Source organism: Microtus ochrogaster, chromosome 1 (genome assembly GCF_000317375.1).
Source record: "Microtus ochrogaster isolate Prairie Vole_2 chromosome 1, MicOch1.0, whole genome shotgun sequence".
Lineage (NCBI taxonomy): Eukaryota > Metazoa > Chordata > Mammalia > Rodentia > Cricetidae > Microtus > Microtus ochrogaster.
Window position 1 is genome coordinate 77,068,775 of NC_022009.1, and position 22,984 is coordinate 77,091,758.

Here is a 22,984-nt window from a genome sequence, read left to right on the forward strand (position 1 = left end):
AAAAAAAACCTAATGAAAGGAAGTTGCTAGCGAAACAGCTGTGAGTCCGTCCAACAGGGTGGCAAGGTTTTAGAATTTCTAATTTCTCCTTAGTCCTCAGGCTTGGGGGTCAGTGACTTAAATAGTAAATATAAGGAAACCCAAATGCTGTGTGTGTGTGTGTGTGTGTGTGTGTGTGTGTGTGTGTGTATGTGTGTGTGTTTTTAAAGGACAAATCAAGCTATGTTTTTATTGCTCAGATTGTCCCATTCTCTCCTAAATCTTCCCAGGCTATTGTTATTTTGACTGAAGTAGCTAGTTGGTAAAACTGTTCCATGTTGAAGTTCATTTTAAAAATGTTTGTTGCTTCTTAAAAAACCCCAAAGAGTTCGAAATGGGGCTCAGTTGGTAAAATGATTGTTTAGGATGCACGAAGCCTTGGGTTTGATGCCCCACACTGCATAAATCTGAGCTCAGTAGTACACTCCTGGACTCCCAGCTGTTGACTGGTAGTGAAGAAGAAATGTAAATGCAAGGTCAGTCTTAACTACACAGGCAGTTGAATTCAAGCCTGGCTATGGTTACATAACACTTTGGCTATGTAAAAGAAAGCAACCAAAAGCAATATAAGCACATAAAACAGGTACTATTATGTTTTCTAATATAATATACGAAATGCCTATTTACATGATATTCCCAAATAGAGAGCAATTTTATGCCTTCCAGCTCTGCATGGGCCTTTAAGAAGGTGATTAAAACATAAAGCTAGCCACACCAAACCTCATAGAAGAGAAAGTGGAAAGTACACTTGAATGCATTGGCACAGGAGACCACTTCCTAAATATAACACCAGTAGCACAGACACTGAGAGAAACAATTAATAAATGGGACCTCCTGAAACTGAAAAGCTTCTGTACAGCAAAGGACATAGTCAATAAGACAAAATGACAGCCTACAGAATGGGAAAAGATCTTCACTAACCCCACATTTCCAAAATATACAAACAACAATAACACCTTCTTAAACCGGCTTCCTGAGTATCAGCTCCCTGGGCAGGGCGAAGAGTGTGTGGCAAAGCATCTTCCTGGACCAAATGGCTATTGTACATCCACAGTTATTTCTTTCTCAGCCGTATTCAGAAAACTTCCAGAGCCTGCTGTTTCCTTCTCTGAACCTTCTATCCTTTGGCAAACGAGTGTAAGGAGCAGATGACAGGAGTAGCAATAGAAAACGAGTTGGGGAGAGTCTTATAACTCTGCCTCATGACATAGGGTCGCACTTAGCCTGAACTCCACAGTCTAAAACTCCCCTTCTGGTATCCTACAGTCATGGACATGCTTCCACATACCAAAGAATCTTCAAAGAAAAATTCTCTGCACTTAGTCAAATCATTACCGATACACAGAAATCCCTGAACTATTAATGTTATCTTTATAGCTAAGTGAGGGAGCTGAAACTGTTAATGTCAATCATTTTCACTCAAACAAGGTAGGCACTGTCTTAAATTGCCTAAATACAGGGTTAAGGTATGGCAAAAAAAAAAAAAAGAATGAAAATTTCCAAAGTGGCTAAGATATTTTAGCAGTCAAGTTTTAGGGCATTTATAAGACTTGTTTAGTAGTTTTGAAAGAGATATGGAAGTGGAAAATATATTGTGAAATTTCCAAGTCAGCAGATGGCCACTTGTGAAGGATAATATGCTGGCTTGATGGAGGAAATTCAAGCAGATCTCAAAACAGCTTAAGGCAATCAAACCTGATGCAGAGGGGCAGGGTCCCTCTTTAACTAAAAACTGAGTCAGAGGCACTGCACTGTCCCTGAAAGTACTCCAGACCCTGGGCAAACAGCTTGCAGCTGCTATCAGAGAGGCTGAAAAGCCAGCCGGGCCAATTAGGGGAGAATTCAGATCATGAAGTGGACCAAACGAAGCACAAGGTTTGGGAATCCCATCCCGTCTTTCTTGCACTTCCTGGCTTGTGCTTAAAGGCACCTATTTTATTTATGGAAGAAGTGAATACTAGCTCTTATACAAAGGCCAAAGAGAAATTGTACTTTTCTTATTCAAGGAGTAGGAAATACAGATCCTTCACATTAAGAGTGGTGAAGTGACTGCTGCTTCCCCCACACTCTGATGCCCTCCACCCTGCCCCCTTCTCAATTTCATGACTGAGACAGGTGCCTAAAACTCAGAAGAGGAGAAGCCTCCTTTGATAGTGAAATTTGGCCTGAGAAGGACAAAGAAGAGCCTGTCTGCCTCTATCCTCCAACTCTTCAGCGTGAGCTCCATTTTAAGTGTTCATTTTTCTTTTTGGCCTGTTCATTTTCTAAAGAGAGAGAGAAAAAGTGTGGAGTTGGATGGGTATATGGGTGGGAAGTTAGGGAGGATTTGAGAGGAGATGATCTTGATGAGAATATACTATACTATATATATATTATATGTACTGTAATATGCTATATATACAAGATTCAAGCAGATCTCAAAACAGCTTAAGGCAATCAAACCTGATGCAGAGGGGCAGGGTCCCTCTTTAACTAAAAACTGAGTCATGTATATATATGTATGTAATATACTATGAATTTCTATATAGATAGATATATCCTTACAGTATATATAACTGCAAGATTGATCCATAAAACTAAAACCTTAGGTTTGTAGGTAGAAAAGCAACTCGAGAACTGTAAAAGTCAAGTGTGGCAGAAATCAAGGAGGGGAGGATTCAAGGAAACTAGTCAATGAATATATGTGGATTACTGGGTTGACAATATTCCCACAAGAATCAAAGACTACCAAATCCCCAGTCCCAGGCATGGGAAGTTCAAGATACAACAGGTCCAGTGGCCCCACGCAGAGAGAGCAGCACACCTCGGTCTCCCAGTATTTCTACTTGGGCCCCAGGTAGCCACACCCTAATGAGATGTGATTGGTTGATAGTTTCTCCATTATCTATCTCATTGGACTTAGTGTCCACTCAACAGAATGGGAATAGCATGTAATCCTGAAAACCAAGCCAGTTACAGGTGGATAGTGAGATCATTGATATCAGAGGAGAATCTACTACTGCTGTGTTCCCAGTTGCTTTCTAAATAATTGTCATCATACCTTCACAGAAATGCAGCTTTCACCCTTATCCTAGAAACCTCCCTTGGCAGTAGACAGAGCCCATTATAGACAACCAGTGCAGAAATGAGCTGATTGTGGGGGGCTTAAGACCAATGGGTAATCTAAAATTCAATTCCTACACCCACGGCTCAGGAAACGATAGAAGAGGAGACACTAAGATTATAAGACCAAGAGGACTGATAAGTTTGCTGTGAGATTGCATCTCCTAGGAATGATAGGGAAGTCACTCATAAAGTCTCACAAACATATCTTAAACAAGACCTGTACAATGACACCATCAAGAGATATGCCAACATAGAAGGGAGGCATTTAACAGTGCCCTACCCCTACACAAAGAACTACAGACTACTAATGACTGCTAATAGAAGAATAATTAGTGTTTCCCAGGGATGAACAACTCGTTTAGTTATTCAAAATCCCACAGTCTAAACTGAAATAATAACACACAAACAATACTGAATGGGCTCAGCAGATTGTATATATATGTATATATATATACATATATATATATACATATATATACATTTAGCAATAATAGTCAAAAAAGAGCATAAATTTGAGAAGGAGTAAGAGAGCATGGGAGTGATGGAGGGAGAAAAGGGAAGGGGAGATATAATTATATTTTAATAATTTTTTGTTTAAATTTGTGTGATTCTCCTGTGTTAACCCTTGAGGTGAATCAGCAGGGAATGATTTTCAAGGACACAGTGATGCTTGACAACAGAACGAGAGAAGGAAAGCACTGGGTTTCCAGACAGCATTACAGGACTTTCACATAGAAGATGAAATCAGAACAGTATTGTCAAGACTGAAAGCTGAACTCATGTGGGAAACAGAAAAGACAGACTCACACTTGTACCTTTTCAGTTCCCTGTTACAATGAGAACAATGACAACAAAACAATATTCTCCATAGAAATTGAACAAAAATTGTATTAAAAAACAAAACAAATCATAACTCATACCATGATGTTTCAGGTCCTCAGAATATATCACGATATGTCTGAGTACCTAAATAATCAGAATAACCTCAAAAAAAAAAGCCTACAGGGAAAAGACAGTCAGTGATTCAAACTCATAGATGGTATAAATATTAATTTTCTTAAACAAAGATTTAGTAGTTATTATACCTATGTTCTAAAAAGTAGTCGAAAAATTCATGGAATAATATTAAGATAGCCATCAATTCAGACTGTTTTTTGTTTTTGCTGTTTTGAGGTCATTTCTCATATACCCACAGTTGGCTTGGAAACTGCTTTATTGTCAAGGATGATCTTGAATTCCTAATCTTCCTGCCTCTAACCCCCAAAATGTCGAGATTATGGGTGTGTGACTCTTCATCTGAAATTTTATGACTTAGAAATACTGTGATCAAAGCAAGACATCAATTGGAAGGCTTGAAGAATAGAATAGAAATAAGGAAAACATGAGTGAAGTTGACGTAGATGAATATTTATCATTCAGTTAGAATAATGTCAAGAAAAAGGGGAAAATGAATAGACTGGGAACCGTGAAATAATGTTCTTACATATATACCATTAATGTTATGGGAGACAAAGACTGGTGAAAAATCAAGAATTGAAGAAAAATACACCAATATATAACAAAATGTATAACATAAATGAGCATTGAATGACATAATGTATATTGTAATGTATGACATAAATTTACAGATTCTCAAAACTAGTGAAACTGAAACAGGGTATGGTCAGAGAACTCTATAATCAGATACCTCAACATCAAGCTTCTGAGAGCCAGAAAAAGAAGGAAAATCTGAAAGTTGTCCCCCAGTCACCATGAAGTTAACACCCTAGACTATGAAAAAGGAATCGCAAAATGCTTGAAGTAAATCAATGGTGCTGACACACATGCACAGCTAAGTCATTCCTGTAGAGTGGGAGTCTTTGGAGACCTCATCAGAGAAGCTGGGGAATAAAAAGAATCAAGCAAGTATCTCAGACAAATGAGAGGTAAAACAGATTTCTGAGAACATTGTCTTTAAGCTTGGCACAAAAAGGCTTTTTGTTTGCGTATGCATTCTATTGTATTAGTATTTAAATCCCCTTGTAATCCAGGAAACTTTTTAGAAAACCTATAAAATATATTAGGATTAAGGTTATTAGCCTAGCTGGACATGGTGGCATATGCCTTTAATTTTAGCACTTGGGAGGCAAACACAAGTAGATCTCTGTAAGCTCAAGGCCAGCCTCGTCTTCATCTCACATTCCAAGTCATCCAGGACTATCCAGTGATATTCTTTCTCAAAATAAAGCACATATTCTAATAGGATCAAATAATTCAAGCCAGGTGTGGTGGCACATCCTTTTAATCCCTGCCTTCAGGAGGCAGAGACAGGAAGATCTCTGGGAGTTCAAGGCCAGCATGGTTCACACAGTGAGTTCCTGGACAACCAGGGATATGTAGAAATACCCTGTCTCAAAATAAAATCAATATAATAATAATAATAATAATAATAATAGAATAATATATTTATTTATAAATAACATCAATATGTATATTATAGTGATCTTAAATTAAACCACAGTCAATAAGTTGTGTTGGTCTTGTGCTTGACAAGACAATGGGGCTCCACTTTCAGTCTGTAGTGAGCATCCTTTTGTTTTAGCAAAAGCCTTCAGTGTTTGGGGATTTCCATTGGACTATGTTGGCTAGCAACTCAATGAATGTGACCTACTCCCACCATTGGAAGTCTCACCTGGCTACAAGAGATGACTAGTTGGGAAGCCATATGCCTTATTACTAGGAGTTCTCATTAGGATCGCCTCCATAGTTTCCCTTATATATGAGACTCAGAAAAGAAGTTCACTAAAGAATTGTAAAATGTAGAAAGTTGAGAGATTACAAGAGATAATAATGCAAGTTATGATAGAATATAAATTAGGTATAAGATTTTGGACTCACCAAAATAGGATAGACAATGAAATATTTTCTCTGAATTTGTCAAATGCAAATGAACTAGATATTATTGATGTACTTATTGCCTATATATTGTATATAGTTATTGTAGTTATTGCATATTGTTTTCCATTTTTAGTTATAGCCTTTTTTATTTTAGAGAAAAAGGGAAATATAGTGATTTTTATTTGCAATTTAATAAATAAAGTTTCTATTGCACTAGGTTTCCACACCATGGCCCAAGTGCCCCCACCAAGCCAGCAGTCTTTCTCACACTCTTCCTCCACTCCATCTATCCCCACCTGTTATCGCCCCACTCCCATTCCCATCAGCTCCCAGTCCATATGTAAAATCTATTCTATTTCTTTCTCCTGGGGAAATAGCTGTATTCTCCCTAGACCTCTTCTCTTTACCTAACATCTCTGAGTTTACAGATTGTAGCTGAGCTATCATTTATTTAATGGTTAATATTCACTTGAAAGTGAATAAGTGCCATATTTGTTTCTCTGGGTCTGGGATACCTCACTCAGAATGATATTTCTTTCTAGTTCCATCCATTTACCTGAAAATTTCATCATGTCATTTTTTTAACAGCTGAGTAATTGTCCATGGTGTACTTTATTCATTCTGTTAAGGGACATTTAAGTTATTTGTAGTTTCTGGCTATTATGAATAGTCACAATGGGTATGTTGAACAAGGATCCTTATGATAGGATGGAGTGTCCTTTCAATATATGCCCAAGAGTGGAATAGATGGATCTTGAGATAGATTGATTCCCAACTTTCTGAGGAACCACCATATTGGTTTCCCAATTGACTGCACAAGCTTCCACTCTCACCAGCAGTGGAGGAGGGCCCCCTTCCTCCACATCTTAGCCAGCATGACTTGTCACTTATGGTACTGATCTTAGCCATTCGACAGGTGCAAGATGGAATCTCAAAGCAGTTTCCCTGAGAATACAATTCAGTATCCGTGTCGCCCTGTTGAAGTTTCCTACTGGAGCTGAGATAAGCCATTGTGTAGGAGCCAGATCATTAGAGGCATTGGAGGCATTGGAGTTGGGGCATCAAAGCAGCACAGTGCAGTGTGACTCGGCGCAGCAGTGGGACGGACGGCTGTGGTTGTGCCAAGGTAAATAGCTCAATGCATCCAGTAATGATAAAAATACTATTTGACAAAGGATGGCACTCTGTTACAGATGGCAGATTAGTCAATTACTGTGAATTCATGAGGCAGTGCAGTCAACAGCCTGCTTCTCTCTTTTATCACCTGGCCTTGGGTGAGGTACTTGATTTCTCAGGCTTCAGGCTTTCCTATTTTAATTTGTCATATGGAATTATGATAACTTTATTGATTTAATGGCTTTTTAAAGATTAAATAAATAATGAATGTGAATACATTGAACATAAACATTTAATGAATATTAATAAGTATTTGCTTAATAAATGTTAGGTATAATTATCATGAGTCCCTCTGAATATCTCATGGTATTTCAAATGTTTAGAAAAGTCTATTTGCCTTGAAATTGCTGTATGTGGGAAATTCAAATGCATAAAACTTTCTATTTTGGGTGCTAAAGGTCTGAGAAAAATTGGATTTACCAAGTGATGAGAGAGTAAACAACTTAAAATCCTAAGGAGCAGCATAGAAGGGCTAGAGAGAACATATGCATATAATTGCTGCTATGAAGTCAGCTCGATGTCAGCTACCACTGCAAAAAACCTCCTTATTTTTACTGTGGTCATTTTACCACTTAGTTATGATCTGTTTTGGCTTTAGCAGTATGGAGGAAAGCTTCAAGAATTCTCTTTTTCTTAATCATTGAGCTCATGGTAGAATTCCATGGGCATCATTCTTTGAGAAGGTGTCACAGGTAATGACTAATACACAAATACTGGCTATCAAGATTTCAAGTCATTTACAGAGTACAGGATGTGTCCAATAAATATAAAACTAATAACACAGAAGTAGCCAGAGAAATTTAGTTACACCAAAACAGGAAACAGAAGGATTTAATCTTTGGAGACTGGAAAAGTATTCCTTCCATGATACATTCAAGCTCTTTGCTTTGAGAATATAATGAATAAAGATAACTCAAAATAACTTTTACATGTATTTCGATATGAAAAATATGTGAATGAATTGCTAGCCAAACTACATTATGTTCAGTGAGAGAAGATTTTAGGAGAAAGCATGTTTTAAAATGCTATAATACCCCAAGAAGTATTTAAGAAATTTATAAATTCAAAGTGTACTTGGTATTGGCAACCAAAATATGCAGGAGGAACAGTTCTGTATTCTGAGAACTGAGTGAAGATCAAACTGATGGTCCTCGACTTCTGAGAAGTTATACCTAAAAGGAAGGGAAATGGTTGTACTTTCAGTGTGAACGGGTTGGTGCTATCACAAGCAACGGACACAGGAGTAAGGTGGAGGTTAGTGGGGTGGAAGACAGGACAGAAATGGCAGTGCCTACAGGAGGCTCTGTGGAGGAGAAGCAGCAAGAACCATCCCAAAGAATTAGCTGCGCCCCTCAGCAGTTAAGGAAGAAGAGGGAACAACAGTGGAGATGGGAACATGTTTAGTTTTTTCTCCAGAAGCCAGAAATGCAATGGGGCAAGTCTAGGACGGTGGCGGCAGTGTCGGAGGAAAAGGAAAGGACTGCAGATATGAAACTAAGTGGTAGTATTTATTAGTTTGGGGGTGGGGAATGTAGTCTAAAATGACTCAGATTTCCATCTCTGGAAACACTTGGGGAGGAATGGTCAAAATAATACAGAGAAGAACTAGAATCCTTGTACTTGTAAGGGAAGTCACGCAGGAAAGCTTAAGATGCTTCAAGTTTTGTAGTCACTTCTTTTTGTGTGGTTTATCGAGAGGGTTTCTCTGTGTATCACTTCTTGACAAAACTCCATCAGTAGTCTATAAACTGCAAAAGTGGGGATTGCTGGGTGCACAAATATGAAGTGAAGTCTGATGTGGTCTGTGCCCTACCCTATTCTATTGCTCTAAATGCCTGTAGTGGCATTTCATTTGCATTTTAATAAATAAAGATGGCCTGAAAATCAGAAAAGTTAAGCAACTACACTGGCCAGCCTTACAGACCAGGCAGCAATGACATATACCTTTAATCCCTGTAACCACAATGACACACACCTTTAATCCCAGTAGCCACGCTAGCTTTCCATGGAAACCAGGCTGTAGTGGTGCACATTCCCTTAATCCCAGAAATTCAGAGGATTATAAAATGCGAGAGACAGCTCTCATTCTCAGTCTCATTCTGAGATTCCTGGGGACAGGATTGCCATTTTCGGTCTGAGGTAGAGGTAAGAGGCAGTGGCTAGCTGCTTTGATTTTCTGACCTTCACGTTCAACTCTGATTTCTGTTTCTGGGTTTTTATTAATCATGCTTCATCTCCCTCCACGTTTCAGGCAGCCCTTCGCATCACATGAAAGCATGCTAACAAGGTCAATCTGTGCTGTGTGCTCAGGAGGAACAAGTTAGAAAATCAAATGAGGTTCTAGAGTTCAGCTTACAGAGAGCTCTTCCAAACCATCCATGTCAGTGTGTCTTCTAGAATCCATAGTCTTCTAGTTTAAATAAGCTTATTAAAATCATGAAGAAAGTGTTCTTAGGCTAAAATACAATCTTTAGCAATGCTGTGAGTACTGATATACTGTGATAACAGGACTATTTAACAATTATCTGCTGATTGTCTTTAGTGGGAGGGTATAGTAAGTCATGAAAGGAATTGTAAAGTATGATTTAAAACCTTTTCAGCTTTTGCTTTTCTTGATATTTGTGACAAGATTTGGTGAAATTTATAAATAAACATGACTTTGACTTTTTTCTTGACATTCTGATAAATGATACAATCCATTTTAATGTTTTTAACTTCAGTATTGTTAAGATTTACAATATTAAGCAACCACCATCCATCTCAAGAAACTATATTATCTTGATTTTTAAAATAGCATTAATTGATTTAAGAATCAAGACATATGCATTTCTTGCCCTTCTCCACCATCTATTCAGTTCGAAAGAAAGCAGACCTTCTGGTTTCCTCTAAAATTATAACTGGAGAAACTCTTTCATAAATCGAATATCAGCTTATGGATATTTAAATTTAGCAAAGAATTTTAACATTCTACAAATTCTTATGCTCTGTAAGAAAAACATTGTGCTATTTTATTGAAGAAAAAAAAACCCTCTCTCTAGTTAAACTATACCACTGCTAAGAATATTAAATATTCTCTTTAGTTAAATTTAAAGTTCAAAGTCCCATGTGGGTCTAGGAAAAGTAGAATATTCCAGAATTTAAATTAATAATAATAAGCCTTAATTTTGTATAGCTCTTGGCTCACTGAGGTTATAATATATATTTTAAATAAATAAGTATATTTTCAGGAAAATATATCTAAATTTAAATTACATAAAATTAATAATTTATTAATTCTAGATTATAATAATTAAAAGGTAATGTGAGTATTCTGCTACTAATTGAAAAATAAAATCTCTAAAATCAGTGTCAAAGGGCTTATGTTGAATCAGTTCAACCTATCTAAAATTTCAATTAAAAATCCATAGATACAGTCCTTCAGAAGTGGAAAATGGCAGCTAGTGATTTGCTCAAAGCCTTGCCCATGAGAGCTCTCCAGGCACCCAGGACTTTGCCACATTGGGATGACAGTGGGATTAGTGAGGAAGAATGCAGGCCCCAGATCCTGTTGCATGGACTTTAGGTACTACTCTAATATGTGTTAGCTGTGTAGAATATGACAAAACTTTAGCTTCCCCTTCTTCAGTGTGTTGATTCCATACAATGGAGCTAATTGCAACACATGTGTGTGAATTGCATGTGTCCATACAGAGCAAGTAGTTTGATATATGTCCATGTGAATATCTTAGCAAGTATAAAGTATTAGCACTGCCATTGTTGCTTCTTTACTCAAGACCCTGCAGCATCTGCAAGAATGCAGAACCCTCCCAAGGAAGGTCTTGGGTTCCACTCTTTTTGTTTTATTTTTCTTATTCTCTTGTGAACTTGGCTGAACAACATTGGTCGTATATTAAAGACTACTACTAGTATTTTCATGATCCTTGCTGTCCTACATCATAAATAAGATCACCACCATGACTAAAAGTTTACCACAAGTCATACTATAAATATCATAATCACTATTACTTTTTTCTGGCGTTATAAGAATCAGCACATCCATAATATCATCACCATTATCATTTCTACTTCTGCTACCACCAGCATTGGAAACATCACTGCCATCTCTAACAGCTCAATTACTGCCACCATTAGTGTACTGTCTAGTTTTATGCCAACTTCACACAAGCTAGTCAGCAGAGAGGATTGAAGCCTCAATTGGGAAAATGTCCCCACAATGTAAGACTGTGGGTGCTTTCTTAATTAGTGATTGATGGCAGAGGGCCCAGTCAATTGGGAGCTGGTGGCCCTGGGTTTGTAAGACAGCAGCTTTGGGAAATCATGCAGAGGAAACCAGTAAGCAACACCCCTCCACGGCTTCTGCATCAGCTCCTGTCTCTGGGGGAGAAAGAGTTCTTGCCACGTTTGAGTTTCTGTCTCCATTTTCTTCAATGGGCTATGATTCAGGATATGTAAGCCAAATAAAGCCTTTCCTTCCCAAGCTGCTTTTGGTCATGCTTCGTCACAGCAATAGTAATCCTAACCAAGGCAACCCTAACTCTAACAATGGCAATACTTAACATCTGTGAAAGTATAAATGTTAATATGACGGTCCCATTCAGAGAGTCTAAAGAACACCAGAGAAAGCAGAAACACATGAAATCTAGTAAGTGAAAGGAAAAAATGAAAGAATATTTGTAGTTTACAACAAGAGAGCAGGGAACAACTGAACAAAAGCTCTCCACCCCTCTGCATCAGGAGGATGAAAGGAACCGGCATATCTATAGGTAGACATGTGAAAGGACATTCCTGCCTCTCACCCTATACAGAAATCAATTCTAAATGAACCAGAGAAGTTATTGGAAGACCTGAAACTGACAGAAGAGAAGGTAGGGCAAACACTTCGATATATTGGTTTAAGGAAAAGCCCTGTGAGTAGGACAGAAAATAATTATTCGGGAAATAATGTCAACAATCAGCAAATGGGAATTCATGAATTTTAAAAGCTTCTGAAAATCAAGAGAATTAGCTAAAGAAATGAAGAGACAGCCTACAAAATGTGAGAAAATTTTTGTTAGCTATATAACTTACAAGTACCATCTAGAATATACAAAGAATTAAAAATAGTAAACACCAACAAATTAAGCATGTTAATAAGATGAGAAGACTTCTTAAAAGATGAGATATTGAGAGGTAATAAACTTTAAAAAGTGTCTAACCACTGTCCATCAAGTAAATGTAAATCAAAAAAAATAAAGATTTTGTTTCATCTCCACCAGAATAGCAGTTATCAAGAAAAAAAAAGATTTTTTTTATCTTATTACTAAGAAAGTAGTGAATTTTAGTAACTATAAAAAAAAGTTCCAAATACAACAAATATTCAACTTAACACTTCATATGTGTCAAGGTTCCATAACCAATTTTCTTATTAGGTACTTGGAAATTAAACAAAAGAATTAAGAGAAAAATTCTAAGTATTTTTCTCTTTGTCCCAGAGTTTATGATAGGTGTTTGATCAATATATATTCAAAAGCTAGGTCATGGACAAGAGTGGACAGTGTCTCAGCCTGAATGCAATAACTTCTCTACATAAACAAGAGGAAGAAAAGGATGCACCACATAGAGAAGACAGGACAAAAGATGAGATTTTGCAGCAGCTTAGCCATAGAAATGCATGAACTCTGGAAGGCAAGGGTAATACTGGTAATGATCCCCAATCACTTAGTACTCACTGTGCAAGGGGTCTGCATCCATGGCTCCCCATCAATCTGCATTGGCAGCGACTTGCTCGTCCTGGAAAAAAAATATTTCACTGTAACTATAATGCAAAAATATTTAATGTAAGGAATTATTTGTAAAGCACAAGACAATAAGTCCAAAGAAGACAAATGCTGACCTCTTCTGAAAGGGGGTTTCATTAACTATTAATGCATTAACTATTAATGAACACATTGAAAGGTTCTTTGGTCACAGTAATGTTAAAAGCTTCCTGGTAGATGTGGTGACATAAAGAATAATTCTGAAGGCCAGAAGAAGATACCAGGGTTTGTGTTCAAAGACACTATCTGAATTCCTAAGACCAAACTGACTCCTTGCTGGCAAACGTGTTTCCACCACCACAACCACACACGTATGCAAACCTTAACAAAAACAAGTGGGGTGTCAAAGACTTGCTCGAACCAACACATTCTTAAAACAGTATCTCTTGTGTCTGCACTACAGTATGTGGTTTTACTTTGGGGCCAAAATACATCTTATACTTTTTTACAAGTGAAGGAATGTGAAAAATTCAAACTTTGGAAACTTTACCATATACCGATTTATAATTTTGATTTACAAAGTCACTGCTGCAGATTACTCCATGAAGAAATGTAACTTAATAGTAAGTACATCAGTTGTTTTTTTTCCTTAGGATAATTTGTTCAACAAATACATTGGTGCTTTGAGGACTTGAGTGTGATTGAACAGAGAGATATATTAAAATTGAAGATTGGTTGGTGCTTCTACATGATTTGAATTTGTAATATCTCCCATGGACCTATATGTTAAAGATTAGGATCCTAGCTGGTACCCCAACTTTGGAAACTTTGGAATCTAGAAATATCAATAGGTGGGCCCCTGTTGAAACAAGTTGATCCCTAGAAATAGGTTCTTGATGGGGGCTGGAGATATGGCTCAGGGGTTAAGAGCATTGCCTGCTCTTCCTAAGGTCCTGAGTTCAATTCCCAGCAACCACATGGTGGCTCACAACCATCTGTAATGAGATCTGGTGCCCTCTTCTGCCCTGAAGACATACAGACAGAATATTGTATACATAATAAATAAATAAATATTAAAAAAAGAAATAGTTTCTTGAGACTATGTTGTCCCTAGCCTTTGTCTTCTCTCTGTTTTCTGGCTGCCAAGTTGCAGCCACCTGCTCTGCCACACTTTTGCCATATGCTGGGCTGACACTTATCAACTCTGTGCAAAATAAGCCCTCTCTCCTTTAAGATATTTTCCCCTCATTTTTTTTGGTAACCATTGTAGAAGTGTAACCAGAACACCAAGGTTGTAAATAAGAGATTAGATTCTGTAGAACATAAGAGGTAGCTACTAAAGTTATAAAATCTGTTCCTTTTCTTCATTTTTGAATATGTAAGCTTTAATCACTGATCAGTTGAAACAAAAATAAGACAAGTATCATTATCAGAAATCTTACATCCTTTCAGTTAATTTGGGATTATGTCACGTCAACGCAGTGTCAGTTATAGTCAGAGATCTACCTGATAAGCACAGAGGAACACTGAGCCAGCCGCCGGCCAGCACTTTTCAGCCCCGTGTATATTTGGCCCATTTCCATTGCGCCTTCCAAGCCAACAACCTCTAGCAGCTGGTCACTCAGATCTGAAAGAAAATAGATCCCTGGTCAGTCACAGTGAACATGCATGCCTGCAGTAATGCCACTGTATCTTATGGAAGTCACAAAAGCCAGTCCACAAAGCGTCTATGTCGAAAATCAAAAGTAATGAAAAAAAAAATCCAGTATTTCTGTAAATCGTAGTTTAACTAATCCTTGAAGCTCTCTGGAAAACTCTTCACTCTCAGCTTACTCTAAAGCAAGTGAGAAGAACAAATTCAGAGCCAAATAATACCAAAAAAATAAAAGAAAAAAAAACCTACCAGTAGTTTTTAACATCAACAAACTTAATGTTATTCCACATGTATACATGGAAGAGCTATACAGCCCACATCAGACACTTGGCAGCAAATACACATTTCATCACTATAAATAAAGCACACAGATCTACTGTCAGACGTGATTTTGTTAAATTACTCAAACAAGAAGCAATGGAGATCATGGAGTCGAAGCTGTTTATTTCATAGGTTATCAAGACTGAGTCTTATTTCATCAAGTGGTTTGAACACAGAGTAACGGTGTAGAAGTTCAAGAAATGATAGAAGTTTCTGGAAACATTTTCCTTAGGTTAAGGAATACATACTCTACCAAAGTGACATTTAGGAGTAGATGAGATAATTAGCACTTTGCAAATATCATATTATTATCAACAGAAACAGCGGAAAGGGGCTGGTACCACTTGTTAAGTATTTACTAAGCACATGTCACAGGACGAACCTCACTAGTTCACATCCCAAGCCAACTCAAGGAAGTTGAAAGTTAGGCATCACTTTTTAAATTTCTGCATACCAAGGACATGATAAAGCTGAGTCTACTCACTTTGAAGCACAAACCACATAACACTGATTATATGCAAAGTATATACTTCAAAACTAGAGACATTTCTTGCATAAGGTGTACTTTGTAAGCTGCCAGCACTTTTCACTGGCTATCACTTATGCAGAAAGCAGGGGGTACCATCCCAGCAGCTGACTCTCAGGGGAACCTACCCCCACATGTTGACAGTGGATTTGCTCATTTATAGGACACGGATGCTGAGGTCTTAATAGGAGGCAGAAAACATGGTGACCACACATGCCCTTTTCTTTTGTGGTGCTCTTTGTTATGTCTTTTGTTTTCTGGAGACGGGTCGCAATGTGTAACTATGGCTGGCTTTAAACTTGGTATCAGACCAGGCTGACCTGGAACATAGAGATCCACCTGCCTCTGATGGACTTAATGGCACACACTACCCAGCTTGGTGTGGTATTCTTGCAATGTTTTTGCTGTATTTTTGAGTGTAGATAAATTTAATGCTGATTTAGTGACAAAAAATGTCTGGAGTGGGTAGCGCTCAGAGGGAAGCCACAGCAATTAGAGCAGATCAACACGTGGTCCTTCTGCACCATCAATGTTGAACTTCGGGATAAGCAAATGTGTTTGTGTGGGCTCCATGTTGGACAGGAAGCTTTCACTAATTACTTGGGAATGTGTGATAGCTCAGAGTTCAGAGATGTTAATGATCCGTGTTCAATAGATACAACTGTAGTGAACAGCTCTTTGAAACTCCCAAAAGTTCATTAGGATCAGGATCATTAGTAAATGTAACATAAGCTCTTCAAACAGAATGTAAGGCCAAAACAATGTGTTAAATTGACTGACAAAAGAATATTATTTTAATTTTTTTTGCACTGTAGTCATAACAGGATGTGGTCCCAAATAGAAACAACCATTGAGCCATAAACCAGTGCTACTGAGCTATGGCTGGGACTTGAAGCTCCAGAGAAGCCATCTTGCTGCTTTCACCCTATTTAGACTTGTTTCTCAGAAGCTTATTCTCTGTTTTTAGCTTAAATTTCTGTTGCCAAGAACAGATGGACAAGGAATAGAAACATATTCTTTCAGCTGTAGCCGGCACTCAAATGTGCTTGGCTCTCTAGTCTGGGTGCTAATGTTCACATTTCTTAGGTATATGTCAACCAGAAAGTGGTACCGTGGCAGATGCTGAGGGCCCAGCTACGTGCAAGGTAATAGTCATAATGTACACCCCAGTGATTGAGCACGTATTTGGGGTTGTGGTTTTCTACTGCTCAGTTCCTAAATAGGTGAGATTTTATGTGATTTTTCCCCTAATGATCTGAGGCTGGGAATTATTCTCCAAGTGAAACCATTTCTCACAACAGAGTTGATCTGTGAGCCCTAACTTTTCTAGGAATCACAGGGATTTGTCTACACCCACACCATATTGCTACTGTCTACCACCCTCCTGCTGATTTTTATCTTCAATTTGTCTTCTTCTCCATGAAAAAAAAATTACCCTGCAACTCAATTCTACTGTTAATAATTGGTAAAGAAGATAACACCTCATGAATCCAGAAGACTTAGACTTTTGGACTTTCTTGCCCTTGCATGAAAGGAATTCTCTAGAATATTGAAGAATATGAGCAAGGGTTAATAAATACCATATTCCTTTTAATTAGGTGTTAGGAGGAAAGCAAAGGAAAAGCTAAAACCCAAACAACCCTACAGTCGAATGTGCAAACAGGCTCCCATAAGATGTTGGTCTTTTGATGCGGTGTCCACATGTCTGTCCATAATTCCTGACAGCAGGATCCCAACTGACTTTGGATACATAACTGCAATCTATGTATTGATGAATTTCTTTCTGTCTGTACCTTTAAAAACTTTCAAGACTTCTTCATTTCATACCCAGTCAAATGTTAAGTGCAGCCATCCCCACAGAGCACGGACTGACAACATTCTCTTAATAAATTGGTGTGATCACTGGGAGTTCATTGGATATTTAGAAGAATTGTAGCAAACTGTAGCTCATGGCCCCAAATCTCCTGCACTGTCTGTTTTTCCATGAGATAGGAATTAAGACTGACTTTTATAAATTGAACAAGTAGGATAAATGTAGCCAAAATAATATACAGTGACATAAGAACCATGTGATATTTCCAATTTTATTAATAATAAGTTTGTTTTCATTCTTCAGTTCTATGACTAGCAGGTTCCAATGACAGTGTAGATCCCGTATCGGGGAACCATGAAGATCCCAAAAGTCTAAAATGCTTTTTGTGTGAGCCTTTATAAAAATGATTGTCCATTTCTATTTAAGAGAAACATTAGTTCTCTCAAATCACAGAGATTTTTACTTTAGTTTGCTGTTAAAGACAGAAATGACACCACGGTAGCCTGGAAGTCAGTATCTGGACGTACACATCAGTGCCTATATCCATGTGGTTCCCAGCTGTTTCAAACCACGGTGTCTCACTGCACTCACGTGCAATGAAGCTTTCCATGATCCATTTTTTGAATATAGACAGATCATAATAAAACAGCAATGCTTCCAATCTACATCAGAAGAATCAGGACAGCCTAACATTCTCCTTTGGGCTCACTTATTAAATTCTTGTTCACTTTCTTGACTGTGAAAAATAGAATTGGGCTCACAAAAAAGGATGGCAAAATTGTGGTCAGACCTACAGATCTAGGTGAGGCACTTCTTCCCAAAGTCACCTGTTGAGTATCAATAATCCCCATGGCTGGAGACATGGCTCAGAGAGAAGAGGCACTTGCCAAGCCTGGCCAGGCCTAGTGACCTGAATTGGAAACCCTGAATCTATTTGGTGCGGGGAAGGACAGACTAACGCAGAGTGACCTCTGACCTCCACATATGAGCTGTGACAGGTATGTACACACATGCTGAAAAGACAAAGGAAACAATCCTGCCATAGGGTGTGACACAATAAAAACTAAGAGACAGAAATTGAGGTACAACTGGAAGGTCAAAGAAATAAAGCAGCCTGCCACAGGCTCTTACCTCTTTTCATTCCAAAAACTGGAATTCTGCCTCCATGAATCTCAGAATGAGACGGAGACAAAGAGCTGTTTTCTCCCATTTTACAGTCCTCTTTAGTTCTGGGATTAAGGGTGTGCACCACTACCACCTGGTTATTATAACGAGCTAGTGTGTGCCATTATTGTCTGATCAGTAAGGTTGGCTATTGTGGCTGTTTTACTTTTCTGATCCTAAGGCAAACTTTATTTATTAAAATACAAATAAGTTGCCACTACAAAGGGTGTGTGTTCCCCTCCTGAGGAAGATCGTACTCTTCTTTATCTTGAACACAGATAATACTTATGAAACAAGAAAGAGTGGGTGGCTCAACATTAGCCTTGAAAGAGTCAGCACATTCCAGGAGAATAGTGACGTGTGTGTGTGTGTGTGTGCGTGTGTATGTGTGTCTGTGTGTGCTCGTGCATGCTACAATGGACAGACCCCAGGTCCTCACATGGTACAGGCAGTGCTCTGTGTCTGGCCACAGTCCCAGTCCTGCCTTTGACTTTTCAGAGTTTCTCCTGGATATTGTTAATGCTGCATTGTTTTATTATACAAGAAGCCAGGGGTATGAAGGAAAATCTGAATATCAGAGGCACAGCTAAATCAGTGAGCACAGGAGCAGTGGAGCTAATAAGTGGGTAATATTTATTCATCGTCTCTTCATCTTGACAGCCAGGCCCTGGTAATATGTCTCATTATATAATTGTTTCAGACGGCCATATGTGAGAGAACAGAAGAAGATGCGCTGCAAACACAGGCTGAGTGTGGGTTGTAGCGTTTCGTAGAAGAATGTGTCCTGAAGGAAGAGGAGGGAGATATGGAGCAGAGTAGGAAAATTTGTGTGGATGGCACCCAGCAACATGCTGTCCTACTGTGGGAGATGTGGGTGAAGGTCCAGTTTATCACAACAGTGACTTTCTGATTACAAAAATCACACTCATCAAGTCCAATTTTGGCCTTTGACCATCAAGGGGGCTCTGTATTCTGCACACAGGCAGGTTATATGCTTTCCAGTAATGTTCACTTTATCTAGCAACAGTTCAAAACATGCCTGAGGATCCAGAGTAATATTTTTTTTTCTGTATTGATGTTCCTACTGGAGATTAAACTGATGCTTGATTGTCTTATTGCCTGCTTGGCCAAGCATACATTCTAAATGAGCTGCAACCCAAATTCCCTGAGCAAACTTTTACAAGTCTAGTGTGCAGGAAACGCATCCACGAATGAGAAGAATTCAAAGATTCGTTGTCAGCGGCTGCATCCACTGCACGCTGCTTTTCAGTTTACCTGTAGTTGTCCTTTGTCCTGCTGCTGTTGCTGACAGGATGAAGCATAAGAAGGAGGCTGATGCTGGGCTGACTTTAGTGAAAATTTCTTATCACACCGTCTGTATTGCACCATTTATAACTACAGTGGCAGGTGTTCAAGACCATACTGTGTAGCACCAACAATTGACAGAGGGAAAGGAAGAGTTGATATATATAGATAGATGATATAGATATAGATATAGATATAGATAGAGATAGAGATAGAGATAGAGATAGAGATAGATACAAACATATATATATATGTATACATACCTACTACATACACACATATACATGCACACACACATTTATACACACAAATATAAGCAATATATAGTGCTTGCTAGGAACAAATTCTCTACTAAGGGTTCTTCAGGCATTCTCTTAGTTAAAACTTGCGACACTCAATATATATATATATATATAGTGCTTGCTAGGAACAAATTCTCTACTAAGGGTTCTTCAGGCATTCTCTTAGTTAAAACTTGCGACACTCAAAACAAAAACAAAAAGCAAGCAAACAAACAAACCTAACACTCCCAACATCCTTTGAGATTAATACTATTCTCCTCATTTGGCTGATAGGAAACAGAACATGTGTGTAAGCCTTCACATATGACGGAAAACTGTGTGTTTTCAATGAGGTCTGGTTGGCCCCTACTTCTTGTTGTTGCAGGTACGTAGCAACAATAACTGAGGGAAAAAAAGATATTAAAGCTGCAAAATCCTGCATCTTCATGTCATTTATTAATGATACTAATTATTTTAGATATCATTACTACAATAAGACACAGAAAAATTCTACTAATGAAGACTGTGCCAAGTCATGTGTGCTCTGAAAAATCTCTGTGCCAAAAATAAGAAATTCCAAAAAAACTTTTGAGCATATTTCTATCCAACAATGATTTTTAAAAGAAATTAAGAGAGAGAAAAATTTGGTAAGTTTTATAAATTCTAAAAAGTGTGTGAAGGATTAATACACACACACACACACACACACACACACACACACACAGGTATCACATGCCTTTAGAAATGACTTAAATAATACATCTGATTGTCTCATTTAAAGACATCTTTTTTTTTTAAAAAAAAAAAAAAAACAACTGGCCAGAGCTGACTATTACTTTATGGGTTTTCATTTTAAAATTCTGAACCTTCCTAAAAAAATAAAAAGTTGTATTGTCAACAACTTCCCCACTGTGACCAGAGCACTTCAGGGACTATAAATTTCTTGATTATAGCTCACTTGAAACGTAATCTTCATCACAGGACACTCAACCCAAGAAATCATTCTACTGACAAGGCCCACAGAAAACTAGTTTAAAGATTCCCCACAGCCATCCACGGCTTCAACTTGCAGAGTGTAGATCAGGAAACCTAGGTGCAGTGTATGTGTTAGAGAGAGTAGTGAACGGAATACAGCAGCTTCTGGGTCCTGGAGTCAGCTTGCTCTCTCTGAGCTCTGTAGAGGAGCTGAAGGCTCTCACTTGTTTTCTGAGTGAATGAGCCATTAGCGTGGGAATGTTTGCACAGGGCATTGCCTCCTCTGCCCTCCTCTATAAACTAAGCTACTTCAAGTGTCTCTTCATATTAGTGCCATTGCTGAACAAAGCAAGGGCTCATGAATGAAGGCAGATGTCAGCAAATTCTGAACAGCTTTTGGAGGGGCATCTGCACCCTAACACTGTGGCCCGTGAAGGAGCAGAGTCAGCAGAGATATCATGAATCCTTACTTTCAAAAAAAAAAAAAACAAAAACAAAAACAAAAACCAACCAACCAACCAAACAAACAAAGCAAAATAACAACAAAAAATATTTAAAATCTCAACCTAATGTGGACACAGCCAGTGGCCCTTTTCTTGTAGCTATCTGGGTTTTCTAATTCTCTCTAGAAGAACGATGGACATCTGTTATTTTCTTAAAATGCAGAGCATAGAGAGATGCTTCTGCTGTTCCTTAATTCCAACATCAAAGAATTATGGGGAAAAGAAAGCAACAAACAAAATCTTAAAACCGTAGTACTCTTAAACTCTTAAACCCAACGATGAGAATTCAAATAAAGACAAAATATAATGATGAAAAACAGTGATTTATGTTGAGTGTTTCCCTGTATATCAGAGCTGTTTTGGCATTCAATCTATCCTGCTTACATATAAATACTGCACATTCTAGCTAGAGATTGAGAGACTTGATTATAGCTTGGGTTGTTGTGCATAAAAGCATTGCTGGTCAGAAGTAAATCTCACTCTCCTGGCTGTTTGTCTTCACAGAAAAGGCTACAGGGCCAAGCAGAATTAAGTATCAACAATTCTTATTTGGAACCTTTATGTACCAAAATCGTGGAGAATTATAACCTGAAGTCTGGTGTCTTGCAGGAGATCCCTTGAAAGTCTGCTGATTTTGAGGCTCTGTGCACTAAGAACATAATTGCTCCTATTTGAAACTGTGTGTGTGTGTGTGTGTGTGTGTGTGTGTGTGTGTGGTCTGTACACAGCGCATTAGTTTTGCTTTACTGAGAGACTGTGAATCTCTTTTCTTGAACCCTGATGAGAACTGTTTTTTCAAACACAGACTCCCCTCCCTAGCTGCATCACCTTGCTATACAAAGATGAACAGTTCTTTACTCATTCTTCCTCTAGGAAAACAAATATTCCAGTCGGGGAAGACTCCGCTGAATTTGTCTTATTTGTTTGAAAGCTTATAACAGATTGGTGACAGATGGGCCATCCTGTCTAATGTGCCTCCTATGAACAAGTCAGGATAGTCTGGTGGACACCTGGCTCCTATTTTGTAGCTCGCTTGCCCTCCTATTTCCAGTGCTGGAAGGTAATTTTATTTCATGACCTTGTGTCTACAGAAAAAGAATTGTACTATTGTCCAGGATTACTAAATTCAATTAATGTTGACACAAGTAGTTTTATTTGAATGGGATTTTAAATTAATTCCATTTGTAAATACTTAAAAGAAATACAATATCCTTTGCCATGTCAATTATAGCGTTAGCAGAGAAATCCATTCCACACAAACATCACTTCGAAGAGGGCACGAGCCGTTTAGCACTGCAGAGATTCTCAGTAGCCACCGTCTCATGGTTCTTATTACTTGTGGGCTGCAAGTTTCCAAAGAGCACACATTTCCAAAAAGTTCTGCCCTGACACAAATGCTGGGTTTAGAAAAGTTCAGCATCTGCTGACCAATAGTAAAGTTAATGTCAGAGTGAGCCCCTGAGAAGTGTCTCTGTTCCCCTCCCCCTACTGGTGAACATCTCCCTCTCCC

At 38.2% G+C, this 22,984-nt stretch overlaps 1 protein-coding gene across 9 annotated transcripts in view; it reads right to left on the minus strand.

Annotated features, from left to right (window-relative positions):
• Dgkb (diacylglycerol kinase beta) overlaps nucleotides 1–22,984 on the minus strand; it is a 594,132-nt gene that overhangs the window by 15,440 nt on the left and 555,708 nt on the right. For all 9 annotated transcript variants that reach the window (XM_013347831.2, XM_013347829.1, XM_026782456.1 and 6 more), the window contains 2 exons: nucleotides 14,439–14,559; nucleotides 12,906–12,966 (listed from right to left, as the gene is read on the minus strand). In XM_013347831.2, coding sequence (XP_013203285.1) covers nucleotides 12,906–12,966; nucleotides 14,439–14,559 — 182 coding nt within the window. The remainder of the gene's footprint in view (nucleotides 1–12,905; nucleotides 12,967–14,438; nucleotides 14,560–22,984) is intronic.